The 27,839-nt window shown below is 39.4% G+C and overlaps 1 protein-coding gene across 1 annotated transcript; it reads left to right on the top strand.

Annotated features, from left to right (window-relative positions):
• The first annotated feature begins 879 nt into the window (after positions 1-879).
• On the top strand, positions 880-27,733 carry LOC147901932 (pentatricopeptide repeat-containing protein At3g09040, mitochondrial-like). The gene is made up of 3 exons (XM_087374398.1): positions 880-1,180; positions 1,275-3,358; positions 25,563-27,733. Exons 1-3 carry the CDS (start codon positions 923-925, stop codon positions 27,721-27,723), a joined length of 4,503 nt encoding a protein of 1,500 aa, XP_087230524.1. The 5' UTR covers positions 880-922; the 3' UTR covers positions 27,724-27,733.
• The last annotated feature ends 106 nt before the right edge of the window (positions 27,734-27,839 follow it).

Raw genomic sequence — 27,839 nt, forward strand, 5'->3', positions numbered from 1 at the left:
TGGAGGGGGAATGTCCAATGACTCTGCCATAAACAGAGGTAAGTGCAAAGTCATTGGCAACCTCCTGAACCCGAGATGATTGTTGCTCTGTCAGGATGACGCGGTAGGCATCTGGAGAGGGAGGGTCCGACTGGGCCTCCGGTTTCGGGCAGGGAGCCGCCATACCGCCAAGACAAACTGCGAGGCTTCCGATGAAGAAGAGGCTGCCATCCAGAAAAAGGAGGATAGATGCGGGAGGGTGGAGCCTGGGTGTGAAGAAGACGGGTGCGGAGGCGAAAAGCGGGAAGGATGGAGGGCGGAGGGCGGAGGAAGCGGGATGGGAGGACAGGAAGCGAAGGTGGCGCGGGATGGAGGAGTGAGAGCGGAGAGCGGGTGAGGTGAGGAGACGGGAACGGGAGCGGGGGAGAGACGGAGCGGGGCGGGAGGACTGGAGGGGGGCGGGGTGGAAGGGCAGGGCGGAAGGGGCGGGGTGGAGCGAAGGGGCAGGGGGGGCAGGGGCGGAAGGGCGGGATGGGAAGGCGGGGGTGGAGCGGAAGGGCGGAGGGGGCGGGGGCGGTAAGGCGAGGGGCGGGGGGGCGAAACGGGAGGCGGGGGAGGAGCGGAGTGGGGGGGGGGGTGGAGCGGGGGGGGGGGAGCGGCGAGGGGGGGGTGGGCGTAGCGAGGGGGGCGGTGTGAGGCGGGGGTGAGGCGAGGTGCGAGGGGTGAGGGCGGAGAGGCAGCGGTGAGGGGGTGGGGCGGAGGTGCGAGGGGGTGAGGACGGAGGGCAGGGAGTGAGGCGGGGGTGAGGCGGGGGTGCGAGGGGGGCCCGTTCAATGTATAATATATGTGCATTGATAAATGTATCTGTCATTCAATACGGGCGAGCCTTTTGAATGAAATTCATCTTGTCTTGGACGACCTCCTTTCCCAGCTCAATCCGGAGATGGCTTCCCCCCAGCCTCCTTGGGGACAACAAAGCCATGCCAGCAGTGCCCACCAGAACGCCCCTTTTCCGTTCCTTACGTCTCGAGGTACCTCAAATTGTTCGAGTCCTCTTACCTCAAATTTGAGTCTCCACCGACCCACGTCTCGAAATTTGCTTTCATCTTCGTCCTGCTTCGCAGGTAGGCTCAGGACAGAGCGGTTATGGCAAGAGTATTTCAAGGATCCCTCCCAGTGGTGGGACAACCGAGAGGTCAAAGTAAGTGTGCGACAAATTGATTTGCACAGGTAAAGCTGTAGAAAATGGTCCGTCATATTGGCGAGTCTTACGAGTCTGCTGTCAGTTCTAACAGGCAAACCCAAAGGCTCCAGATTTCAAGCATAAAATTTCCATGGAGTCCCTATGGCTAAATAGCTTAAACAATCCAAGTTGGGTTAAAGACATGCTAGAAAAGGAGTCCGGAAGCAAGCGGATGCAGACCATGTTTTCGACTGGCCAGGCCCGTTCAAACTGTGAAAACCGTGGCTTGCTGAAGAGTGTCAGCAATGGCAATGCCAGCGTTATAAACGGATCTCAAGCACAAAATCAGCAAGACAACCCTGACTGGGACGTGCTGAGCTTAGAGGATCTACTCGCTTCGTTGGAACTTATGACCAAGTTGCTTTCGGTTGATAGCTTAATATGCATCGCGCAGAGATGCAAAAAAGAGAAAAATCTTGTGTATACCAAGCGCTTGCATGCCTACTTGCGCAAAAATGGGCTGGATGGGCATAAATACCTTGGGAACTATCTTGTCTCAACGCTGGTGGAATGTGGAAACATGTGGGATGCTCTGCAGGTTTTCAACGGGTTGGCTGATCCAAATGAGTATGCTTGGACTTCTCTCATCGTGGGCTATATCGAATGTGGGGAATCACAGCAGGCTCTCAACCTCTACCAGAAAATGCGACATTGTGTACATCCTAGCAGGTATACCTTTGTGGCTCTGTTGAAAGCTTGTGCTAGGCTTAAAGATGTTAAAAGAGGCCGAGAAATACACGCAGAGATTGCCAGAAACGGTTTAGAAATTGATCCATTTCTTGGCAACACCTTGGTTGATATGTACGCCAAATGTGGCTCACTTGCAAAAGCACGTGAGGTGTTTGACAAGCTTCTGCTTCGAGATACAGTCTCCTGGAATGCACTAATTGCAGGGTATACGGAACACGGGCTTGGTGAGGAAGCACTGAACTGTTTCCAAAAGATGCAATTGGAGGGTGTATCTCCGGATCATGTCACGATTGTTTGCAGCTTAAAGGCTTGTGGCAGCGTAAGAGCCATAGATAATGGCCGGGAAATACACTCTCAGATTACCAAAAAGGGGTTGGAAAGATATCCTTCTGTTGGCAATACCTTGGTCGATATGTATGCCAAATGTGGCTTGCTTGAAAGAGCACGGGAAGTGTTTGACAAGCTTCCAGTTCGAGATGTAGTTTCTTGGAATGCACTAATCACGGGATATGCTGAACATGGGCTTGGTGAGGAAGCACTGAACTGTTTCCAAGAGATGCAACTGAACGGGGTCTCGCCAAATTCTGTCACGTTTCTTTCTAGCTTGAAGGCTTGTGGCAGCGTAGGAGCCATAGACAAGGGCCGGGAAATACATGCAGAGATTGCTAGAAAGGGGTTGGAAAGAGATGCTTTTCTTGGCAACTCTTTGGTCGATATGTATGCGAAATGTTGCTCGCTTGTAAAAGCACAGGAACTGTTTGATGAGCTTTTTGTTCGGGATGTAGTCTCGTGGAATGCACTCATTGCAGGATATACCCATCTAGGAGAGAGTGAAATTGTTTTCCATATGCTTGAAGGAATGAAAAAGAAAGGAATAAAGCCAGATGGGGTCACATTCCTTAGTGTTCTTACTGTCTGCAGTCATGCTGGTCTATTGGATAGGGCCAAAAAGTACTTCGAGGCCATGAGCAAAGACTATGGCATCACTCCAACTATTGACCACTACACTTGCATGATTGATCTCCTTGTGCGTGCAGGTCAATTAGTTGAGGCAGTATCAATGGTGGAGAAGATGCCTTTCCAACCTAGCCTTTCGATGTGGCATACTGTGTTGGGTGCTTGTCGAGAGTGGGGTAATGTGGAGCTTGGAAGACAGGCCTTTGAACATGCAGTTCGGCTGGATGAAAAGAATGCTTCAGCTTATGTCTTGATGTCTAATATATATGCGGATGCTCACATGAAAGAGGCTGAGGAGAAGGTCGTGGAAATGAGATTGAAGCAAGAAGCCTGGAAGAAGCCAGGACAATGTGGGACTGCAGTTGGTGGAATTGTGAATACTGTCATATTGGGGGATACAAGACGTGCTCAAAGCAAGGATACAGATGGACAGGCAGAACTTTTCCTTAAAATGCGGGAAGGGTACATCCCAGATTTGCTTTGTGTGTCGTGAGATATTTTCGATTTTGAAATTAAGGTGGGTTAAGCTGGTTACCATGTGCATATTACTCAAGGGTATCTAGATTTGTAATGACTGTCATGCAGCCATAATACTTAAGTCAAATTTAGTGCAGCAAACTATTCCTGTCAGGAATCCAAATTGTATCTGTGCGATCATCAAGGAGGGGAATTGTACTTCTGTGGACGTTATGTTGCATTTGCCTGTCGCCCTCTTTTCTGCAATGTTCCCACTACAATGATGCAATGACTGGTGAGGTCTACTCTGAGGAGGATATGTAACAAACCAAACTTTAGAGAATGAGAATGTGTGAAATGAATGCAGAAATTTGTTGTCATTGATTGAGCCCTCCAATGGGGAAGAGTGCCCTTGTGAGAGTATTTATTTCCTGTTTGACATATATGCAAGGTGAGAGAGAGAGAGAGAGAGAGAGAGAGAGAGAGAGAGAGAGAAAGGTTACACATGCATGCAACACGTAGAGAATAAATGCTTGTTCCATGACCAGGAAGGGAGATACCCCTTCATTAAGTGCTGAGTAATATATTTAATGTCTATTTATTAACAAAATAACCGATTTTCCTTGCCATGACACTCCCTCTTGCTAGGATGAGCAGAAGTCCTGTTCTGAAATATCTCTTGCCTCTTTCTCTTTGTACTTCTGCATTTGCATCGCCTCAATGTCTATTAATTAACAAAATAATCGTTTTTCCTTGCCATGACACTCCCTTTTGCTTGGATGAGCAGAACTCCCTTCTAAAATATCTCTTGCCTCTTTCTGTTGCATACACTTTCTGGTTTTACTTCTGCATTTGCATTGTCTCTTTATAATCTTCAAGAATCTTGGAAAATCTATAAAGAACTCTTCTTCCATCCATTGTGCATCACTAGCTAGCTAGTTTTTAACTTCAGCAGATACATATAAGAAATTCAATCCCATCTTCAAGTTTCAGTTTCTCTTGATGCTGAATGTCCAAAAATGCAAAAGTATCAATGTTGGTATCTCTTCAAATTGCTCACATGAAAGACGTTCTCCATGCATCAATTGCATGATACCCGCAACTCGTTATGTGGATCCTTCTTTTGGATACAAAGCTGCTGAAATTTGAAATGGACCATAAAACTTCAGTGCTAGCTTGACATGTCTCGTTCCTTGATTCACTGACTTTTGTCAATCTTCAACGAGACCCAAACATCCTTGTCATAGTATACTTCTTTGGATTGTTTGACTTGGGCCTTCTTGTATATGTTCTTTTACCTGCTCAACAACTTGGCAACATATCCTCAGCAAATTGGATAGTTGCAAAATTTCTAATGTGTTGCTGGAGTGGGTAAAGATTGGCCATATATGAATTCAAAAGTGTGTATAATATTGTTATAAGCGAACTCTAGTATGGGTAAGAATTCTAGCCATCTTGTAGGTTGGTCATGGACGTAAGTATGTATAGTATTGTTATAAGCGAACTGCAGTATGGGTAAGGGTTCTGGCCATCTTCTAGGTTGGTCATGGACATAAGATCAAAGTAAGGTGATTTTGGTTTGATTAGTATTTTCACTATGAACATCTGCTTGAGGATGGAAAACTGTAGTAAGTTAAGTTTGATTCCAAGGTTTTCAAATAAGGATGTCCAAAAGTTACCAATTAAATGACCTTATCGGAAGTTATAGAGTTTAGAAACCCATGTAACGTCGCATTATGGGATACAAGACTTGCCCAAAGCAAGAATATAGATGGACAGGCAGGAGACCTTTTCCTTAAAATGCGGGAAGGGTGCATCACAAATTTGCTTTGTGTGTCATGAGATATTTCAAATTATGGAAACTACAGAGGGTTAAGCTGGCTATCATGTGCACCGTACGCCATATTACACAAGTGCATCTATATGTGTTGACCAAAATCAAGATTTGTAACGATTGTCATGCAACCAAAATACTTTTAAGCCAAATTTATTGCAGCAAACTATTGCTATCAGAGATCCAAATCGTATCTGTGTCATCAAGGAGGGGAAATGTAGTTCTGCGGACGTTATGTTACATTTGCCTGTGTTCCACTTTTTTGACATGTTACCACTACAATGATGCAAAGTCTGGTCAAGTCTACCAGAGGAGGATATGTAACAAACCAAACTTTCGAGAATACAAATGTGCCAAATGAGTGCAAAATTTTGTGGTTGTTGATTCGGCCCTCTAATCATGGAGGGAGAAAAGGAGGGAAATAATGATGGCTATTTTGGATGCTTTTCCCTTGGAAGAGCCTAGTTTGGATGTTTTTCCTATGATGCATGACATAATGATCCAAGGGAAAATGAGGCATGCTATAAAGGAAATGTCACATCAATGGTTCTCAAGAGTGTGAGAAATAGCACCTTGAGATATAGAGCATGGAGTGCTATTTCCCATGGTCCCACCCTATTTCCCATGGTGCATTTGCACAGCATAACAGAAATAGGTATTTCTTACATATTTCCCTTCCATGACGTAAGGCCCTAAGAAGGGAAGAGCACCCTTGTGTGAGTATTTGTTTCTTATTTGACGTATACGCAAGGTAGAGAGAGGGGGGGGGGGGGTTACCCATGCATGCAAGGCGTAGAGAATAAATGCTTGTTTTTTTGTTTTTTTTGCGTGGAAAAGTAATTAAATTAAAAGAGATAAAAGATACAAAGAAAAAGTTACAGAGCCTCACTGAGTGCTCTACAAGCTACATCACTTCTATCCATTTAGCACTATAATAACTCAAGACTTGTAAGATCTCTAGTTTGAGATCTGGTCGAAGAGGCACTCTTCGAAAAATCAAAGCATTTCGTGTCCTCTAAATATAAGACAAGGACACATCTCGAACCAAGTCCCATATCAAGCACGGATTCAAATTACCTTTATCACCCAGTAACACCATCTTCCATCTAGGATTGATACATACTTGTGTTTTTTGCAACGCTCAGTAACACCATCGTCCATCTAGGAGTGATGCATACTTGTGCTTTTTGCAACTAGCGTTGCAAAGCCCGCACTTCCACACAACTCCAAAAGAGATGGTATGTGTCTCCAAATCTACACTGCAGTACTATGGAATGCCAACATCTAGCGGGGGAGCAAAGACAAAATCTGTGAAGCCTTAAGAGTGTCGAGCGAAGAAAGTCAGTTTCTATAGGAGACAAATAGTATCCAAGGAGTACCAGTCTTTCTTGGTGGAGTCCCAAAGTGATTCATCATTAAGCCTAACTGAAATCCGTGGGCTTAATTGGTGCAACCTCACTCCTAAATATTGATCACCTCTAAGCATCAATCGTTAGCAAACTGGAGATATAAGGCCACCTGCTAAGTTTGTCTTTAGTAGACAACTTGCAGGTCACCAGTCACTAAAGAAAGAATAAATGCTTGTTCTACGACCATGAAGAGACATACCCCTTCATTAAGCACCTCGTTTTAATGTACTATATTAAGCACCTAATGTAATATGTTTTAATGTCCATTAATTAACAAAATAATCTTTTCATGACACTCCCTCTTGCTTGGATGAGCAAAAGTCTCTTTTGAAATATCTCTTTCCTCCTTCTCTTGCATATGCTTTCTCTTTCTACTTGTCATTTGCATCGCCTCTTTATAGTCTTCAAGTATTTGTGAAAATTTGATAAAGAATTATTTTTCCATCCATTGTGCATCATTGGCTAGCTGGTTTTAAACTTTATCAGAAACATATATCTTGTCTTTCCATGGGTACTTTTCTCTTGATGGTACAGATTTGTGAAAGCAATGTTAGGAGAAGCGGTTGTTGTACCAGGGGCACTTTCAGAGGTTCTGTGGGCGTTGATTGCAGAGAGCTTAAAATGTTAAGATTATGAGGGTTTTCCTAGAAGATTTTGTGTTTTTTCTTCATGATGCATGATGATTTATGAAGCAAGAGCCTTTTTTCTTGGTGTTTATGGGTTTTGCGGTTCATGAGACGTTGATGTATGCTTATGGTCAAGAAGTATGTGAAACGTGACATGTCATGCACCTATAAAGGCGGTTTCTTATTGCTCTATCCAGGTTCCTCCATAGATGATCGAACTCTGGACCTTCACTTTACAATTTGCATGACTGTTGCTGGCAATAATTCACAAAGAACCAGGTGTCAAGGCAAAGTATTTTCCCTTATTTCATGGGACACTTAGTGAGGATGCTACAAAGTCCATGGAACAGTTGGAAATCACAGGCTTAATCAAGAATTGACAAGATCCCACATTCAAGTGGCGGATTTTCACCTATTGTTTGCAAGATGAAGCTAAGAAGTGGCTTCCTACTTTTGAGGCTTCTCAACAAGTTGATGATCCAACTCAATACTTTGAGAAGTCTAGAGTTTCCTTTTTATAGCTCTTTCAGAAGGTGGAGGATGCTTACAAGTTGTGGCATGAGATTTAGGCTTCACGCAAAGAGGTTCTCTTGACTCTTAGGTGTAACAGTTCAATCAGCTATGGGATCAATGGTGTGTAGCATTGGGGGAGGAGCAACCTCCTTCCTATGCTTAAGAAAGAGAGGTTCATTGTAGTTCTTAGAGGGCCTCTTTGAATGAAGGTAGAATTGAAGCCAATGGCAACTTATTAGCAATGTAAATTCTTTTGGCTATATATCGCCAATTTGGCTAAAAACACAATTCTAACCCTAGGGTTTTCGCTGCGACTAGGGCTAGAAGTTTGCATATAATCGCCAAAAATATTAGTATCATGTAAGATATATATAGTTTTGTAGCCAAATTTATAGCTTCTTCAAACCATCCCATAAAATGAACAAAGATTAATATTTTGCTATAGTTCAGTATCAATGTGTGGTCTAGTTGTAGAGTAGCATAGTATCATTATAGCCTCTTCAAACCATCCCATAAAATGAACAAAGATTAATATTTTGCTATAGTTCAGTATCAATGTGTGGTCTAGTTGTAGACTAGCATAGCTTGAAAGGAGATCAAAGCCACCAATCCAATTGAGCCATTGCCTAAGCCACCGAATTAGCTTTTAACATACCTAGACCCCTTGCATCTAGCATATGTTTATACATTTGACATTTGACATACCACGTTAGTACTTTTAGTATTGGACACTTTATCACATCAGTGATGCCATTTCCAGATGAATCTTTCCTCTTAAATTCAAGATACTTGCACACTTTTGCACTATAAATGCCTCCCTTGTAAAGTCACATTGTTGAACTTTTTTGGCATTAGTTCTTGCACGTTCAGTAGCCTTGTAAAGCCTCTTGGCTATTTTAACAAATTGTTGTCATTACGTTATTATAGGCTAACTTAGATCAAATATTTACTAAGTACTCCTCTAATATCCACATAGGTTGGATTCTGCTTTACAAAATAATATATTTTGAGAGGGGGTATTATAGATTGAGAAATTGAGCATAAGCCCCAGATTGGCAATAGCTCAAAGCATCAGCCCAAAAAGGTAGCCCAGATTTCCACAATTAGGTTTTTGGATGCTTGCAGATTAGCATTCCTTGTTTTCACATTCAATAGCCTTCCATAATGAAGCATCATAGTGTCCTCGTGGGTAGACACTCTCGATGATACATGCATAAGCCTCTAGCATAAAGCACCAAACTATCTCTACCATGGAGCCATTCACATTATGATGACATTCCCATCATGACTTGAGAAGAAATATATGAGTGGAAAGAGAAATCATGAAAATACATTTATCACATGCTTGCATCAATCAGCCTAACACATTGTGATCATGCACATTGGAAGTAAGCCCTTCGCATCTTTAAGCTCTTCCATCTACACAAGCATAAACTCTTTTATGATGTACAATAATACTTGATTGCATGGATCATTAATACTTCACCTTTCATCATATAGATATGTAGATAAGCCCTCAACATGAGGCTTCTAGTGGTATGTCATGTTGCATTGTTTATGGATTTAGTTTCTATCACTACTCAAATCAACAGATTAGTAACATGATATTTCATCATCAATTTAGTTATGCCACAATGCATTATTCTTGGATTCAATTATCACCACTACTTTGTATCAGTAAAAAGTCCTTGTCATGAGGACATTTTAGTGTTATTCTAGTCTTGCCAAAGTGCAACTGATATTATCATTCTCTTCCGTAGAGCAAATTGCAACACAATAGTGTTCTAGCATGCATTCATGACTATTTTGAATAGCTCATACTTGATGCAATTTTTTGGTCTTATCCAAGATTAAGCTTGTCTAGAAATCATTCTTAATGTCATTTCAACATTTGGTAGCTCACTTGCTCTTGGGGTAGCTCATGCATTCATTTTTACTATCATGTCTATATTAGGACTCTTGATACAGTCAACTCCTTCATGAGCTTTTAAAAAAATTAGTTACATTTGAAGCCTATTGATGTTTAGAGACTCCTATTGTAGATTACCCTCAATGCACATCAATTGAGCATTCAAATCATTTAGGACATTGAATCCATTCATGCTATCATGCCATCCCTATGGAATATACCACAGCATCCCACTATTATAAAAATGGTGAGACAATTTCAAAACAATTAAAGGATATTAAAAATGTGTCAAACATCTCAATTATTGATATGCCAATACACATTCAAGTCAAGGCTTTGATTCAAAAAATGGAGGCAAAAAGACAATTAGAGCTCATGTGCAATGGGCCAAGCTGTGGTTGAGACAAAAATCCATAGGACTTTGTGGCAGTTAAGGCATGTGCCTATCCCAAGTTGCTATATGCATGGAAATCTTTAGTCAAAAAAATATGGAAACGTCCTAGCAAAAGGTCGTGCGACAGAGATAGTTGTAACATTTTGCTCCACCTTTCTCTAGAAGATAATGGTTGCTCCATCATTCTTTCGGAGATAGGTTGATCCAAATTTAGGGGATAATTGTAGCTCCAAATTTCTTCTGGAGATTTTCATCTCTCCTCTTTTTAGAAGAAGTATCCATATTGCAGGTCATATAATGCGAAGGTTTTGTTTAGATGATGTCACACATATTTAAGCATTAAAAAATGCCATCGTTGATTGTCTTGACCATCCTCAAGATAAGTGGAACATTTCTATGGAATGATTTTAAAATAGTCTAAAACCAACGCCTTTAACAAAGGAGGTTTTCTGTTTGAGATTAATGCTCCATCAAGGAAATCGCAAAGAATGCTTCCAGAGATGATATCATTGGGAAAAAAGTCCAAATTTCTATGAATGAAATTATGGTGCCCATGGCTCTCCAAAGGAAGACAAGGACATGGAGCATTGTATAAAGAGTGGCCAATTAGAATTAAAAATCCATAGTATTGAGGGAAATGTTTTTGAAAGACAATGTTGTCACACATAAGTCATAGCCATCTAGCATGTCATTTTTGAAAGATATGGGACTAACCCCAAATGTGCCATGTATTATATTCCTATAAATCATAATAATTTTTATTAATAGAATTGAGAAAATAAAATAACAACTTTAACTCACCCATGGAGATTTCTTAAATATGACTATTGACTTTCTTTAACACTACATATTCTTGGTGCAACATCACCGCTCATTACTGATGAATAATGATTAGTATAGAGTAACTATCCCATGATATTCATTCTAATAATAAGTACTCTTAAGATCTTCTTTAATGGAACCATATTAGGAGAAATAAATATGATTGTGTATTTGTACAAAATCCTTATGATCTTGAATATCTTCATACTGACTCATATTATTATATGAGCCTTCTTAATAAGTTAAATTATGCTTATGTTAGGTTTGGTTGGCTCATAAGTCAATTCATTGTATGAATTCAACTAACTCTATTCAAGGGAATCTCTTAAATCAATTCCCTAGCATCATCTTTAATTTAAGAATACTCAAATTTATATAGTAATCACGGGCATGGTTAAATTATTGGTTTTTGCCATCACCAAGTTCATTACAAGGCGTATAGATTATGAATCATGTTGTACAAAACCAAGATGATACTCATAACCTTAGAATACTGAAATTTCTATTCTTATTTATGTAATAATCATGGGCATGGCAAGTTATTGGTATTTGAGAACTGTGAAGACTTTCTATCTTTCCATCATCAATTTTATTACAAGGCCTATCTGTGATATTATTTTGTATTGTTTCATGATGATGATACAATTTTATTAAAAGGCATATCTATGAAATTATTTTGTGTTGTACTATGATGATACTCATCACCTTAAAAACATAAACCCTAAACCCTAGATCTTAAATCCTTAAGCATTTCACAAGTTCATTGAGTAATTTTTTTAATTTCTATGATAAAGCTAATTTTCTTATTTATATTATATTATAATTTTGAAATGATAAGGACTTGCTATGATTTCCAAAATGCTAATGATTTTGAAGGCATAAGTTTATATTAGAATTCAAGAGCACATGGTAAGGCTCTTGAACTTTGCAGACTGGAAGGAGGTTGTATAGGAGTACACTAAATCAAGCAAAAAGGAATGCCTTTATACTTTTTATATGGCTTTAAAAAATATGAATGTATGTTTTTTCTAAAATTTTAGAATGCATTGTTTATGAACTTATAAATTTCATTTCTAATAATAATGTCTTTACTCATAAAAACATTCAAAAACTGGAGAATAAAATAGGGTTCTAGATATATTTCATCAACTAAATGATTGTGCAAAGAGAGAGAGAGAGAGAGAGACAAAGACAGAGACAGAGAGAGACAGAGAGAGAGACACAGACATAGAGAGAGAGAGAGAGAGAGAGATCTTAGAAATAGACAACTCATGGTTGATGATTTTATATATAGAGAGAGAGAGAGACAGAGACAGAGACAGAGACAGAGACAGAGATCTTAGAAACAGACAAGTCATGGTTGATGATAATATATTCAAAATACTGTTAATTCAGGGCATTTGTTTCCTATAGAGTGATTGTTTGGAACTATAAATTTTGATTTCTAAGGGTGATTATGGCTTGGTTATTGCAAATATTCCATATGGTTTCAATTATGTAGGATCCACTTTTGATGAAAAGTCATTTACATATCAAAACACTAGGGGGCTTATTAAGCAGGCCAAAGAAGTCTCATTGTCTCCAATCTAGAGAATAGTCATATGTCATTCTATGCACAGCAAGATGGACAAGTGGAGGTAGCCATGCAACATGACAAACTGTGTTCTCATGATCACTTGTATTGGTAAGATATTTCTTAATGTGAACATGAAATTAAAAAAATCTTACAAGATGTTGTTTCCTCTTTACATGCTTGTATATTTTTACAATTTTGTTTCTATATAGGAAGAAGACTAATGTTAGCAGAATGAGTAGGCATTGGTTTATGTGCATTATAAAAATTAGAAATATTGGAGATTGGGCTTATGATGATAGTAATACCATCATAGTAGTCACAAAGAAAATAAAGCATATTACAAGGGATGCAAGAGGTATGCTAGTAAATCCTTATCATAATTATGAACCGTTGATCAATGAATTGGTCGACTTTTTTCTCTTGAAAATGTTGGGTATTGGATTCATTTGTTTGAACTAGAACCATGTGACTACATGCTTCCGCTATGTAGTCACTATGCTCACATATGCACATACTACTCTGATTTCTCTTCAATTTTCTTTTCAGTTTTGGATGCTACCATATGCACCAAACAAAATCCACAAAAAGATCTTGTACATGCACCCTCTACTTACCCAGTGCAATTTAAGAGGGAGTGTTGAGGATGGTGTAAATTGCACCATAGCTCTAGGGCAATAGGGGCAAACCCTAATCCTAACCCTAAGGGGTTCACATGTATATCTTCATGTTCATGTTCAATACAACTTAGTGTACAATTAGTATCTTGTGTGCACTCCTCTCTCTCAGTCTCTCACTTCTGCTACCAACACCTACAACCTATACCTATCATATGTAGCTGTAGAAATAGACCACATGTCACATGTGGAAACAATAAAATTAAGCAAACAATGAGTCAAATCAAATTTAGCATACAACCACTTTGGAGAAGTAGAAATTTATTTTAACTTCTTCATTGTCACTTAAAACACTTAGCTATAATAAAAAATTATTTCAACTTCTTCATTCTCACTTAAAACACTTAGCTATAAAATATGGATTCTTCTAACTCAAAAAATTATTTCAACGTCTTTGCTTTATCACTTACAACACTTAGCACTAAGAAGAAACATGGATTCTTGTAACTCAAAATGAGGATAAAGTCCCTTGAGGGACTCAAAGCTAGAGGATGCTCCAGCAATTTGTTTATAGATGACATATTGGAGGTGCGAGGGGAGAAGTTGGAGGCAAATGATAGCTAACTACATACTATGTTGTATTGAACATAAAGATGAATATAGATTGAACCCATTATTATTAGAATTAAGGTTAGGGTTTGAACCTATTCCCTATATCTATGGTGCAATTCAAGCCATCTATTAGTTTTAGAGTTAGGGTTTGTCTATCAGTGTTACAATTAGGGTTTGAACCTATGCCCTATATCTATGGTATAATTTACAACATCCTCAGCAAGCCTCTTAAATTTCATTGGATAAGGTGAGGATGCATGTGCAAGATCTTCTTTTGGATTTTTTCAATGCATACAATGCAGCCAAGACTAAAAATGAAAATTGAAAATAGTCAGAGTAATATGTGCATGAGTGACCACGTCAACTATGGAATGGAAGTTTTACAATTGGTACAACTTAATAAACATCCTTCTCCCCCACTTAATTTCTTGATCATCCTTTTCCTTTAGGATCAAAAATCTGAAATAGGTCAAAGGGAGAGGGGAGTACACCAAGAAGAATGAAGTCTGCCTAGAACAAAGACTAGTCGATCAAAAGATGACTATGTGAATGACTTTGTGCTACACATGCCTAAGATGTCAAAGCTAACATGTCATTAATTCTCCATGAATTGTGAAATTGATCTATGTAAGGTGCATATAGATCAATGCAATTAAGAAGATGCAAACCAGTAGGTTATGACAATCTAGGGTGTCTCCAACCCAAAAGAACTTACAACACTACCAAGGTATATTGTATCTATCATGTGATACATATTCACTGTGGATAGAGAATGATCCAAGTGCTACATAAAAATATCAGCCAAAGGTGCAAGTAGGGTACTATGCTCTACTAAAGAGACCCAAGATGTAACAAGGCATGGTAGTCTATCAAAGCTACACATGGCTAAACATCCTTCAGCATCAGATGTAGCATCTATCAGAGGCTCATAAACAAGTTGATAGTGAGAAGGCATAGGATCCCAAAATACAACTGAAAAAACATAAGCTTTCCCCAATGTTGAATGCCAATCTTAAGACAAGTTCGAAATAATGTCTTTATTTATACAAGCATATGATGCATTTGATTCTATCCTCTCAATACCAATGAGGTTAGTTGACATTGTAATCTTGGCAACAAAAGGTCAAAGTAGGTTCTCTTTCCACTTATGGATTTGGTCTCGAGTTATCACTAGTATACCATCAATACAATATGACTTTGGTACCATCGAGAGTGTCTACCCATGAGAACACTATAAGTTACCAATGTGGGGCTTGTGCTAAAATTGTTAATCTTTAATGCTTCCTCTCAGAATAGAGTGTTATAAACATGATTCCAAATTGCATGTATGTGAGGGGAGTACTCAAGAAATGTGTGAATGAGTCAAGAATATGTGTGCTAAAGATCAAGTCTATAATAAAGAAATGAAAGCAATAAATTAAGAATAGCAAGGTCTCTACAAGGCTGATGTATGTGCAGGAACCAATGCCAAAAATAGTTAGCAAATGTGACTTTACATGGGTGGCATGTGTGTCTAAGACCCAAGGAAATATCTTGAATCAACAAAGAGAACACTCTACTAAATACATCATTAATTGATGAACTGCCCACTGCCAAAGTAATAAGGTGGTATCTCACATGTATGACTTTATATGTTGATGATGAAACCAAGGGGAATGATGATGGGAATTAATGCCAAAACTAGTCAACAAATGTGACTTTACATGGGTGGCATGTGTGTCTAAGATGCTATCTTGAATCAACAGAGAGATCATTGATGTGTTGAACTACCCACTACCAAAAGAATTAAGGAGGTATGCTAAATGTATGAGTGTATATATTTATGATTGGTGAGAACTAATAGGGTGGCTCAGGCAATGGCTCACTTGAATTGGTGGACTTTGATATCCTCCAAGGCTATGCTAGTCTACAACAAGACTCCACATTAATGTTGAAAATACAGCAAAATATTTTATCTTCATTCATTTTATGTATTGGGTTGAAGAGGTTGCAATGGATCAAGATGTGTTCTGATGAGACTTAATGATTTGGAATTGTGTAAATCAAAATTCAGATTTGATGTGACCATTATGTACCATGATTTGCTAATCTTTTCTTTTTCAATAGCTGTACAAAATTTCATTTGAAAAAATGCCAAACTTTGTCCAAGAAGTCAAAATAAAGATGTGGCACATGTTCACATGCTACTTACAAAATTTTTGCTTATGTGGCATAGTATGCTTAGGTGGCACATGATGATGTGGTATGTTGACATGGCATATTGATGTGGCCTACTGATGTGTCCTTGAAGGTATATTGTGATTGGATTTCTTTGCTAAATTTCATCACCTCTATGTTGTCTACTTGCTCAGAGTGTTCTTAGTGCAGTGCTTGTGTGCTTCATGTATGCCTTGTTGCATAGGTGTTGTAGACTATAATTGAGAATTGTTACCTTTCTATGTGGCTATGGGTTGTCGGTGTCATTGTAGACCTCTTGCTCTCTTAGTGGGACAATAGATCATAGGCTCGCATATTTGAAAGAGAGCCAATATCTAGAATCCTAGCTTGTAGGGCTATGTGATGTACATTGTGAAGGTGGTCCCAAATATAAGTCTCTTTCAGGATACACATTCATTTTAATTCTTATAGTGTGTCTTAGTCTAGCAAGAAGCAAACAACTGAGGCATTGTCTATAGTAGGGTACATTCTCTTGCTCGGTGTGCATGCTACAATGTTAATAAATCAAAAATATATTTGAAAACATTTTATTCATTTTGGGGTCATATCTTCGTTCCTTACAAGGGAACAAACTATCATAATGTGCCTTTATTGTTTCGTGTAACACTTAAGACACTTAATGAAATATGGATACAGCTTCATCGAACCAATATGCAATATGAATGAAAGAGAAATGTAGAACATTCTACAAGATCAACACTCTTAGAAAAACCCAAGAAAGAATCCTCATGGTTGTCATTAGAAAATGGGTTGATTATTTTTGGGCATGCCTCGACTGGAGATGTCTATCAAGAATATCAACATTTAGTAAAGGATTGTAATGATCTAGAATGATGCAAAGTTACATGTTTGGGAGCCTGGATGGAAAGTGAGAAAGGTGAAATAAAAAAGAGGAAAAGCTCAAAAATGCATCATGAATATTGCACATACTTTACCATTAAAGCACCAACAGATTCACAACTAAGAACCAAATCTAGGAATTGTCTGTCGACTCCTTTGTCAGAAATCCTTTAATCACCTCATTTGTCATAAATCTAGCACAAGAAGCTGTTAGATTATAAGCACAAGTTCAAACATGTCAAACTTTTACATAATGATCATGAGTGAGTGTTTGCAGCTTCAAACCCATTCTTTCATTGCTACAAGAAAGTACAACAAAGAGAACATGGTTTCTTATCAGCAATTACAAAAAGAGAAATCAATACCAATCTTGCATAGATGGATAGAAAGAATACTTGGAATTGAGGCCGAAAAAGGACTATGGAAGGTCATGCCATACTTCATCATGGCATGTTTTGTATGCTACCTATAGATATCAAAGCCATATGCAATACAAATCAAGGAATTTCACAAATGTGGCACGAGCAAAACATTTTATCTAGAGAAAATATTTTCTCAATTTTACAAAATATGCAAAAATTTAGGCAATTTGGTTATATTTTAGCTAAAAATCGACAAATCCTCAAGACAAGAGAGCACATGATGTGCTTGATAGTGTTGCCTTCATTATGTGGTGTACATCGATAGTTGATATAGGGGGTGCGGGTGAGAGCAAGCGCGTGTGCATAGAGAGAGAGAGAGAGAGAGAGAGGGATGAGTGTCCAAAATTGATTGGGAGGAGAGCAGAGCTTAAATTTTTGAAACCACACACACATATCTGTTAAGAACCAAACGAGATGCTCTAAATAATTGACAACAAACACAAGAGTTATTAGCACGGAACTCAAAACTTGACCTTGAAAAATAGTCCCTTAATTATTTGGCAATCAACAAAATGGAGACTTGAGCCTTTGGGTCATTTCGTTATAAAGCATTACGAGTAACCTGACCCATCTATGATGGGCTAGCAACCCGCTTTGCTGGGTCTCAAGGATGGGATCCTTACGTTCCTTGAAGTTCAAGGAGTAAAATTTCAGGTTTTAATTTACAAATCTTTGTATTTGAATGCTTTTTACAAAATTATCAAATTGGATCTTTGGCATTGCCTTTAGTGGGGGGAAATGTTTTAGTAACATTGCATCTCTCTCTCTCTCTCTCTCTCTCTCTCAATCTGAAATTTTACAAGATCTCAATGTTTGTATGCTTGCAAAATTTCAAACCAAATCCCAATGAAGCCCTAACAATGCCTTTATTTGGAAAATTTATTTGGAAAATTTATATTTTATACCAATAGTGTGTCTGTGTGTGGAAATCGCCCATTATACGACGACCTCTTATACCAACAACATAGCAACAAAGCTTTTATAAATGCAAAAAACATACTAATATTTAAATGCAAGCGACATACTTTAACAAAAAATGTGATCTATGAATAAGTATACTTCAAACAATACATCCGAGAGCAATGTATGAATATGCGAGAATATAATATGTGCATAAGTTTTCCAGAGACAAAACCCCAAAGCGCACATAGTCCCTGTATCCTAAAAAGAACATAGAGGTGCTATGTGGTCTAATGATCCCAGCAAGTCCTTGGGGAATCACACCACAAAATCCTAAGTGTATCGGTCCCCCAAAAAGTAGGTCGCAGATATGGACAGATAAACATAGAAATAGAGCCATGTATGAGGTCCACCCATAAAGGGGCAACAAAATGAACTACCCTAATCAAAAAAGCATGCATCTATTACTACAATCCCACATGGGAGTTGTTCATGGTTGTACTCTGGAGTCTCAAAAATCCATATCACACCTATGCAAGGCAAATAAATCAAGTTAAAGAATTACAATTACCAAAACCAAAAGACTTTTGCAAGTCATTAGTTGGAATACTTACGTGCAGAGAATGGATAAGGTGTAAGAATTGATATATATATTCTCCATTTTCCCCACGAAAGAAAGCATTCCATCCTACATGCTCTTTGCAATCGAAAAAGCACACAGAGATCCTATGAGGTCCATTAGCCCTCGTAACTCGCTGAGTAAGGATATGATAGTATCGTTGATGCATGTACCCTCCAAAGACATGATCTTGGACTTGGAGTTCCAACAAAAAACTCAAATTGGGAACGAATCTATAAGAAAAAATAAGATTCATCTTACACACTAATCCGTAGTTGAAATCAGTCTCAGTTATTGTGAAAAAAATAGAGCCACAAAAAGGATAGTTTATTCACCCAAGATAGTATGCAAGCTCTAGCAAGTCAATCAGCACAGCTGAGGTATTAGTGGAGCTGACCAGTACCTTGGACCTGTATAATTCTAAATGCCAGCAAATATATATCATTAAATAGATCAGGTTAGCATTTAGCTACTAAACAAACATGTACCTCTAATATTAGCCACCACTGAGTTGGTGGTGAATGTGAATGATTCATCCATCCTACCATATTACAATAAAGATACACAGTGTCAAAGTATATACAGAGGAGAAAACCACTGGAATCACCAAACCATAATATTTAGAGAATATACTATGCACTTTATAATATAATAAAGACAATATGAATGGAATTTGGTCACCAAAGAAAGTCTCATGAGGGTTTCAAAGACAAATAGCATACTTTAGCTTGTTATTGTTGCCAATTATAAAACTTCCTTGTATACAATGTCGGCAAGAGAAACCATGTCTCCACTATCAGCATTGGCCTCACACGCATCACCTTGAAGGAATACCTTAACAGAATTTGATGATCGGACATGTGAGAAAGACACATACAACTGCCCATGACTAAACACTGGCATCATCAGACATAAGCCAAGAATGGACATCGTTTGGCCTTGTAATTTGTTTATTGTCATGGCAAATGCTAGTCGAACGGGAGATTGCCTCCTCCTCATTTCAAATGGAAGTTTTAAGCTACTAGGAAGGAAAGTAATCCTTGGAATGAACACTCTATCTCTAGTATTGGCTTCTAAGATCTTTGTGTGGAATTCTTTGCATATCAATCGGGTCCCATTGCAAAGTCCTTGTCCAGGATTCATATTCCGTAACAAAATAATTGGAGCATTCTTCTTTAGAACCAATCGATAAGGTGGGTATCCACCTCCAAGATAAAGGTTGTTTAGATACTCTATTGCATAATAGAAAGGATATTCACTAGAGTTAATCATTGAATCTACACTTAGATGCTCTTTTTCATCCCCTAGCATTGCCCTTAGTATAGCATCATTGATTGCATCATCGACCTCAAGGTTTCTAGTTGCTAGAATAGCGCGGTCTTGAAAATATGGTGCATAATCCACAACCCTTGCAAGTCCTTGATACACCCATTGAATAAGGCCTTCCATGGGCTTTATATCTAAAAGCATTTTTTATGGAATTATGACATCACCTTCTTTTATGCATATGTTTATCCCATTTCCAATATCCAAAACCCACTGTATGAATTCATGCTTTGTTGAACTATCACCATTTTGGAGAACTCGCATATTTTGTGTTAGCTTTAATACTTTAATGTATCTCCATAGTTTTGAGTGGCATAACGTAGCATTAACAATCTCCTCTCATTCCGCATTTGGAACCACTGGCAATACCTATCTAAAATCTCCTCTTAATAATACCACCTTTCCACCAAAGAGCTTATCGTTTGACATGATATATTGCAATGTTCGATCCAATGCTTCAAATGCAAACCGATGCGTCATTGGTGCGTCATCCCATATTATCAACTTAGCCAACTTCAAAACATCTGCAAGTTGACTGTTGACCTTTACATTGCAAGTGCTAGTGGCATGCAAATCCAAAGGTATCTTGAATCGTGAGTGTGCCATTGGTCTAGAGCAATGCTGCAATCCTAAAGATGCACATGCCAATGCGATATTTCCCTCACCATGTAATCGAGAGAGCAAACAATTATAGAGAAAGGTCTTTCCGAATCCTCTCGGACCATCAAGAAATAAAACCTCACCAACATCTGCATATATCCTTGCCAAAATTTGATCAAATGCAACCCGCTGACAATGATTCAGGGCACTTTCCATCTGTTGGCCAATCTGTGCCTCTTTCTCAGCATTGAACATTCTTTCTTCTTCCAATAAACCATTTGTAGCTAACAAATATGATCTGTCGGGTATAGGCAATCCATCAAACTCTGCCAACCTTTGTTCATACTGACGAAAAATGTGATCAAAGTGTACCAGTGCCTTATTTCTTGCCACTGCATGTCGGTCGAATACATTCCCCAAACTTTCTTCTAATGCATGGAAGAAATCATCTGAAAGATCGGAGGAGAATCTTTTCCACAAAAGGCCAGGAGACATTGGCTCACAAAAAATCAAAAGTGTGACAAAGAGGTGTCTCAATTGTACACTATTCTGATTAAACATAGCCTCTTGCATACACGCAAACCATTCATCATCACTTTCCAACAAGCCTCTGGCCATGCATGCTGCCTTGAAAGTCAAAAAAACTTGCCCATCAAAAGTGCGTAGCTCATCAAAATACTTGCAACCCCTGCAAACATTAAGCAGCATATGCATGAAGTAGAGCTCTCCAGCAGACGGAGAAATATTATACATTCAGCCGATGGTATTGCCATGCTTTCTTCTAGTCCACTTTTTACCACCTTTGTTCCAAACTAACTCACCTGGAAAGTCACCATAGAGTAAATTATTTGAGTCATTGTGTAATTGATTATGAGTGAACTGTTTTGTGAGAGTAGTCTTTCTGTTGTGGTCTCTATCCACTATGTTATGCACATCATCATCATCCCAAAATATAACGTTATTCATCATTGGCAGATGAACCTGCAACCTTTGGACATCTGGCTTTTCATCATGCATAGAATACTCATAAATCTACCGGCACGCTTCTGATGCTGATACATACCGTGCATCTAAGTAGCTACTAATCTCATCGATGCCACCATCGATTGGGTCATGCATTTGTCCTTGTCCTTCCACATGATTTATCTGCATCCTAATGGGTGCTCTATCATGGCCCTTGTATACGTATTTATACAAATACTTGACTGCAGTAATTGTTGAGCAAATTTTATAATTAATATGTGCCTTGTGTTTCATGGAGAGGAAAGGATTAAATGGCACAATCCAATGATTATCTAATGTAGCCCCTTTCACTTGAATCTTTCTACCATCATCTCGACGCATGTAAATAGGATAACCATCATTGCCCACCACATTGGATTGAGAGTACACACGTGGGTAACGGCGACTACATTTGCCATCAATCATGCAAGCAGCAGAGGCATTGAGTGCACCACAGGGCCCATGAACATTACACTGCCTAACAATCTCATGCAACTCAGGAAAAAGTGTATTATCGGGTAGCTCTACACATACCAATCAATCATAGTGACCAATATCCATAGGTTTGAAGGCACCTTCCAAAATCAAGAGTATTTGCAAGTGTGGCAAGCCTCTCTTTTGAAATTCAATCGCACATACGTACCCAACTACTTTTCCAAACAAATCATGCTTCATAATTGACTGCATCATATCCTTGTGCTTTTGAGAAAACACACGAGTTGTCAAATCTGGCCGATCTTGTGCAGTTTGTCCTGGCAGTAATCCTTCAGATATTTTAGGCCAGCTCGGATTGCAAGTAAATGTGATGAATAAATCAGGTTTTCCCTTTTTCCTTACAATTGCCATTGCATCTTGGTATAACTGACACATATGTCGTGGCCCTCTAGTGAAAGAAGACGGCAACATGACTCTACGGCCTGCAACATTTCCCATTACATTGTGTGTCCCATGAGCTACATTGACCATGTCCATCAATCCCTGGTAAACCTCTACACATAAAGAAGCTTGATTGTTGCATATCTAGACCAACCTAGAATCTTCTATACTACTGTACGCATCAACAATGTATTGTTGCAACAATCTCCCCCCATGCAAAAGACATGCATTTGTATCCGGCCTCACCTGCAAACAGTATGCATAGTACTCTCTTTGTGTAACACTTTTTTGACGTTGTATCTCAAGCAGTGACATGTCATTAGGAGCATTACTATACGGGATGTATATATGCCAGCCATCCTCCCCTCGAGGAAACAACAGAACGTACATGAGTGGCATGTATGATTGATGCAAATTAGAGATTTGACATAGCCATTGCGGGTTAAAATTTGAATGTCTCGGTTTCCAACATCACAGTCATCCCCTTGCCCTAGCATGATAGCTGCAACCTTGCTAGCTATGGGAGCTAGGTACTACCTAGAGGTTGAACGTTTCTCATAGATCACCATCTTTAGCTCTACATGTGGTTTCGCCTCAAAACTTTTCCCATAGCTACCAATGCATTGGCATATGGATTGCATGTATGCATCATTCTCTGCAATAACTCCAAAATGCCAGGATCCAAACCAGGCATGCCATCCAAACGGTTTTGCAATTCATGTTCTCTGTCGTATACATACAGCTGTGCAAACCATGGGTCTCCTTGTCTAGCTCCGTCAGGCAATAAATTCCCAACACAATGATATATGCTACCAATGGCATGCACTCGAAAGGTTTGTATAACTCTATTTCCAGAAAACATTCCATCGAGTTGAGCACCGAATGAAACGAAGGCCATCACACTATTATAAGCTCTTATGTTCTACTTAAATAGTCTACTTCTTGCATCATTGCCATTCAATAAAACTCTCAAATCCTCGGGTGGCTCCTCTAATGGAAATAGTGATACACGCCCAACCTTACAACAGTGCTTTCCCACAACTTGATGCACATTTCTTCTCGTCTCTTGCTCCCAAATTGAGCATTGCAAAAACCACAGAATCTCTCAAGGGAAATCGGCGCAAAATAGAAAGCCATCCCTGTGCATTGAAAATTGAAGGCATGTTGGCAACAGTGCGTTGTCTTGCAAACTGAACGTCTGGAAGACCTAGTTGCAACCAGCCAAACTCTTCTTATTACAGTTGGAGTATTTGTCTTATTTCTTTCTCCAAACATATCCTGTCGCACATTGTGTGCACCATCAGGACAAAATTCCACAGTTGTCTCTATGTTTCTAGTAGCTTGTTTTTTGAACATTGTTCTTTGTCTAGCAAAATCACGACGTGCCCTACATGTTGAATGTAACATTTTTCTCCTATGAAGATGTATTGAATGTGAAACGTGTTCCACCATCTCCTGTAAACAAGCACAACTATGTATATATTTCCCTCTCTCTCTCTCTCTCTCTCTCTCTATATATATATATATATATATATATATCTTTGTATAAATGCGTCCATTCATGTGTGAATGTGGTGTTGCATTTATCTATAGTTATTTATTTTTTAATTTATGTGTGTACATATATAGGTACACACACACACACATGTTTTCTATCTGTGCATGAATGCGGTGTTGCTATATTTGTAAGTTAAAGTTTGTATTTGTTCACGTATGTATTACATGTTACACCATATATAATATATTTGCATGTGTGTGTGTGTGTGTGTGACTGTCTATCTATATAACTATCTATCTATTTAACATACATATAGTTGATTCTTTTGATAAATGCGTGAGTGTTCCTCCATTCATGTGTGAATGTGGTGTTGCTATATTTGTGTATCTGTACATTTATCTATAGTTATTTATTATTTATTTTATGTGTGTACATATATAGGCACACACACATGTTTTCTACGTGTGTATGAATGTGGTGTTGCTATATTTGTAAGTTAATGTTTGTATTTGTTCACATCTGTATTACATGTTGCACCATATATAATATATTTGCATGTGTGTGTATGTGTGTGCGTGTCTGTCTATCTATATAACTATCTCTAAACTATCTATCTATTTAACATACATATAGTTGATTCTTTGGATAAATGCGTGAGTGTTTCTCCATTCACGTCTGAATGTGGTGTTGCAATATTTGTGTGTCTGTACATTTATCTATAGTTATTTATTTTTTAATTTATGTGTGTACATATATAGGTACACACACATGTTTTCTACGTGTGTATGAATGTGGTGTTGCTATATTGGTAAGTTAATGTTTGTATTTGTTCACGTCTGTATTACATGTTGCACCATATATAATAATTTGCATGTGTGTGTATCTGTGTGCACATGCACGCAGATGTGTGTTGATTATTTGGACATATGAGTGAGTGTGTCTCTAAGTACGTGGGAATGTAGTGTTGCTATGTTTTCATGTGTGCACATCTGTATCTGCATGAGCTTACATATATGCATTTTGACTCTCACCTACATGATTATAATCCACCACTCATCCATTTATTTTGTGTGTGTGTACCTATCTATATATGTACACATATGTTTATATTTATTCTTTGGACAGATGAGTGAGTGCATTTCTACGTGGTTGTGAATGTGGTGTTGTTTAGATGACACACGCTTCTGGCAATTGGTTTTTACTGTGATCAAGGCACGCATGGAAGGAAAACTTCATGGATCCCAAGTCTGAATTGAATACTTTCGTTGACGACGTGAATATTAAATGTCGATAAACGCAATATCTTTCGATGTCGAGCACAAGATTATCAAGGATTCAGACGGTTTAAACAATCCAGGTTGGGTTAACGACAAATAAGCGAATGCACTGGTGTTTTGCAAATAAGCGAATGCACTGGGCCAAAGCACGCGCTTGTCAAACTTTCAAGACTTGGCTTCAGTCCTGGATGCATCTATGGCACAAGAATAGCAAGAGAAGACTGTGGAAAGGCTTAGCTTGAGTCCTGGATGCATCTATGGCACAAGAATAGCAAGAGAAGACCGGCTCGGAAATGTTTAACTTAGATGAGGTACTCACTTCTATGGACGGGATATCCCAACTTTTTTCAGTTCGGAACCTTGCATGTGCACTTACATGTGCATATCTTGCATGAATGCGGAGCAAAGAAAGATCCAAGGTATACCAAGCGCTTGTATGCCTATAAGTGCAAACGTGGGCTGGAAGATCATGGAGCTCTTGGAAACTACATTGTTCAGATTGGTTGATCGGAATGTGCATTCTTGGACTTCTCTTATCAAGGGTTGTATTGAACGTGGGGATTCACAGCGTGCCCTCAACCTATACCAAAAAATGCAAAAGGATCATGTTCAACCTAGCAAGTACACCTTCTTGGCCCTATTGAAGGCTTGCACTAGGCTGAAAGATGGGGAGACAGCCCGTGAAATACATACTGAGATAACCAGGATGGGGCTGGAAAGAGATCTTTTTGTTGGCAGCACCTTGGTCGATATGTATGCCAAATGCGGCTGGCTTGCCAAAGCACAGGAAGCGTTTGACAAGCTGCCAATTCGAGACAGAGTCTCGTGGAATGCCCTCATTGCAGGATATGCCGAGCGCAGGGCTAGTGAGGAAGCGCTGAACTGTTTCAAACAGATGCAACTAGAGGGTGTCTCTCCAGATGCTGTTACATTTTTTTGCAGTTTGAAAGCTTGTGGCAGCATAGGCGCCATAGATAAGGGCCAAGGAATACACATCGAGATTGCCAGAAAGGGGCTAGAAAGGGATCTTTTTGTTGGCAACACCCTAGTGGATATGTATGCCAAATGTGGCTCACTCGAACAAGCATGGGAAGCATTTGACAAGCTGCCTATTCAAGATGTAGTCTCGTGGAATGTATTAATTGCAGGATACGCTGAGCAGGGTTTTGGTGAAGAAGCACTGAAAATTTTCAAGCAGATGCAATTGGAGGGTGTCCCTCCAAACTCTGTCACGTTTCTTTGCAGCTTGAAAGCCTGTGGCAACATAGGAGCAATAGACAAGGGTGAAAAAATACACACTGAGATTGCCAGAAAGGGGTTGGAAAGAGATCTTATTGTTGGCAGCACCTTGGTGGATATGTATGCGAAAAATGGCTCGCTTGCAAAAGCACAGCAAGTGTTTGACAAGTTGCAAGTTCGAAATGAGGTATCCTGGACTGCACTAATCGCAGGATATGCGGAACATGGTCTTGGTGACGAAGCACTGAACTGTTTCGAGCAGATGCAACTGGAGGGTGTCTGCCCAAATGCTGTCACATTTGTTTGCTGCTTGAAAGCTTGTGGCAGCATAGGAGCTATAGAAAAGGGCCCAGAAATACATGCTGAGACTGCCAGAAAGGGGCTGGAAACAGATCTTTTTGTTGGCAGCACCCTGGTTGATATGTATGCCAAATGTGGCATGCTTGGAAAAGCACAAGAAGCATTTGACGAACTGCCAGTTCGAAACGAGGTCTCGTGGAATGCACTAATGGCAGGCTATGCGGAGGCGGGGCTTAGTGAGGAAGCGCTGAACTGTTTTGAACAGATGCAACTTGAGGGTGTCTCTCCAGATGCTGCCACGCTTGTTTGCAGCTTCAAAGCTTGTGGTAGCATAGGAGCCATGGACAAGGGCCAAGAATTGCATGCTGAGACTGCCAGAAAGGGGCTGGAAAGAGATGTTTTTGTTGGTAGCACCTTGGTGGATATGTATGCCAAGTGTGGCTCTCTTGCAAAAGCAAGTGAAGTGTTTGACAAGCTGCCAATTCGAAACGAGGTCTCGTGGAATGCACTAATTGCAGGATATGCACAGCTAGGAGAAAGCGAAATTGTTTTCCTCATGCTGCAGAGAATGAGAGGAGAAGGCATAAAGCCAGGTGAGGTCACATTCTCAATTGTTCTTACTGTATGCAGTCGCACAGGTCTAGTGGATAAGGGCCATAAGTATTTTGAGGCCATGAACAAAGTCTATAACGTCACTCCAACTATTGAACACCTCACTTGCATGGTTGATCTCCTCGGCCGTGCTGGCCAATTAGAAGAGGCAATGGCGATGGTGAAGAAAATGCCTTTCCATCCTAATCTTGTAGTGTGGCATACGATATTGGGTGCTTGTCGAATGTGGAAGAGTGTGGAGCTTGGAAGACTGGCATTTGAATATGCAGTACAATCAGATGAAAAGGATGCTGCAGCTTATGTCTTGATGTCTAACATCTATGCAGATGCTCACTTGCAGGAGGAAGAGCAGAAGATATAGAAACGAGAGTGAAAGAATTTGTGCATCGAAGTTGATGGGATTATGTATTCATTTTTGGTCGGAGATTTAGGACATTTCCAAAGCGCAATCATATAAGATATTTACCTCAAAATGAG

This window comes from Dipteris shenzhenensis, chromosome 5 (genome assembly GCF_047967505.1).
Source record: "Dipteris shenzhenensis isolate YYH24624 ecotype China chromosome 5, Dip_SZ_1.0, whole genome shotgun sequence".
Lineage (NCBI taxonomy): Eukaryota > Viridiplantae > Streptophyta > Polypodiopsida > Gleicheniales > Dipteridaceae > Dipteris > Dipteris shenzhenensis.

Bases quoted from the DNA above. Each gene is read 5' to 3' on its own strand.
- LOC147901932 (XM_087374398.1), top strand. From the start codon at position 923: ATGGCTTCCCCCCAGCCTCCTTGGGGACAACAAAGCCATGCCAGCAGT. The intron at 1,181-1,274 runs GTAAGTGTGCGA...CAGTTCTAACAG, and splicing joins GGGACAACCGAGAGGTCAAA to GCAAACCCAAAGGCTCCAGA. The intron at 3,359-25,562 runs GTGAGATATTTT...AACTTTTTTCAG, and splicing joins CCAGATTTGCTTTGTGTGTC to TTCGGAACCTTGCATGTGCA.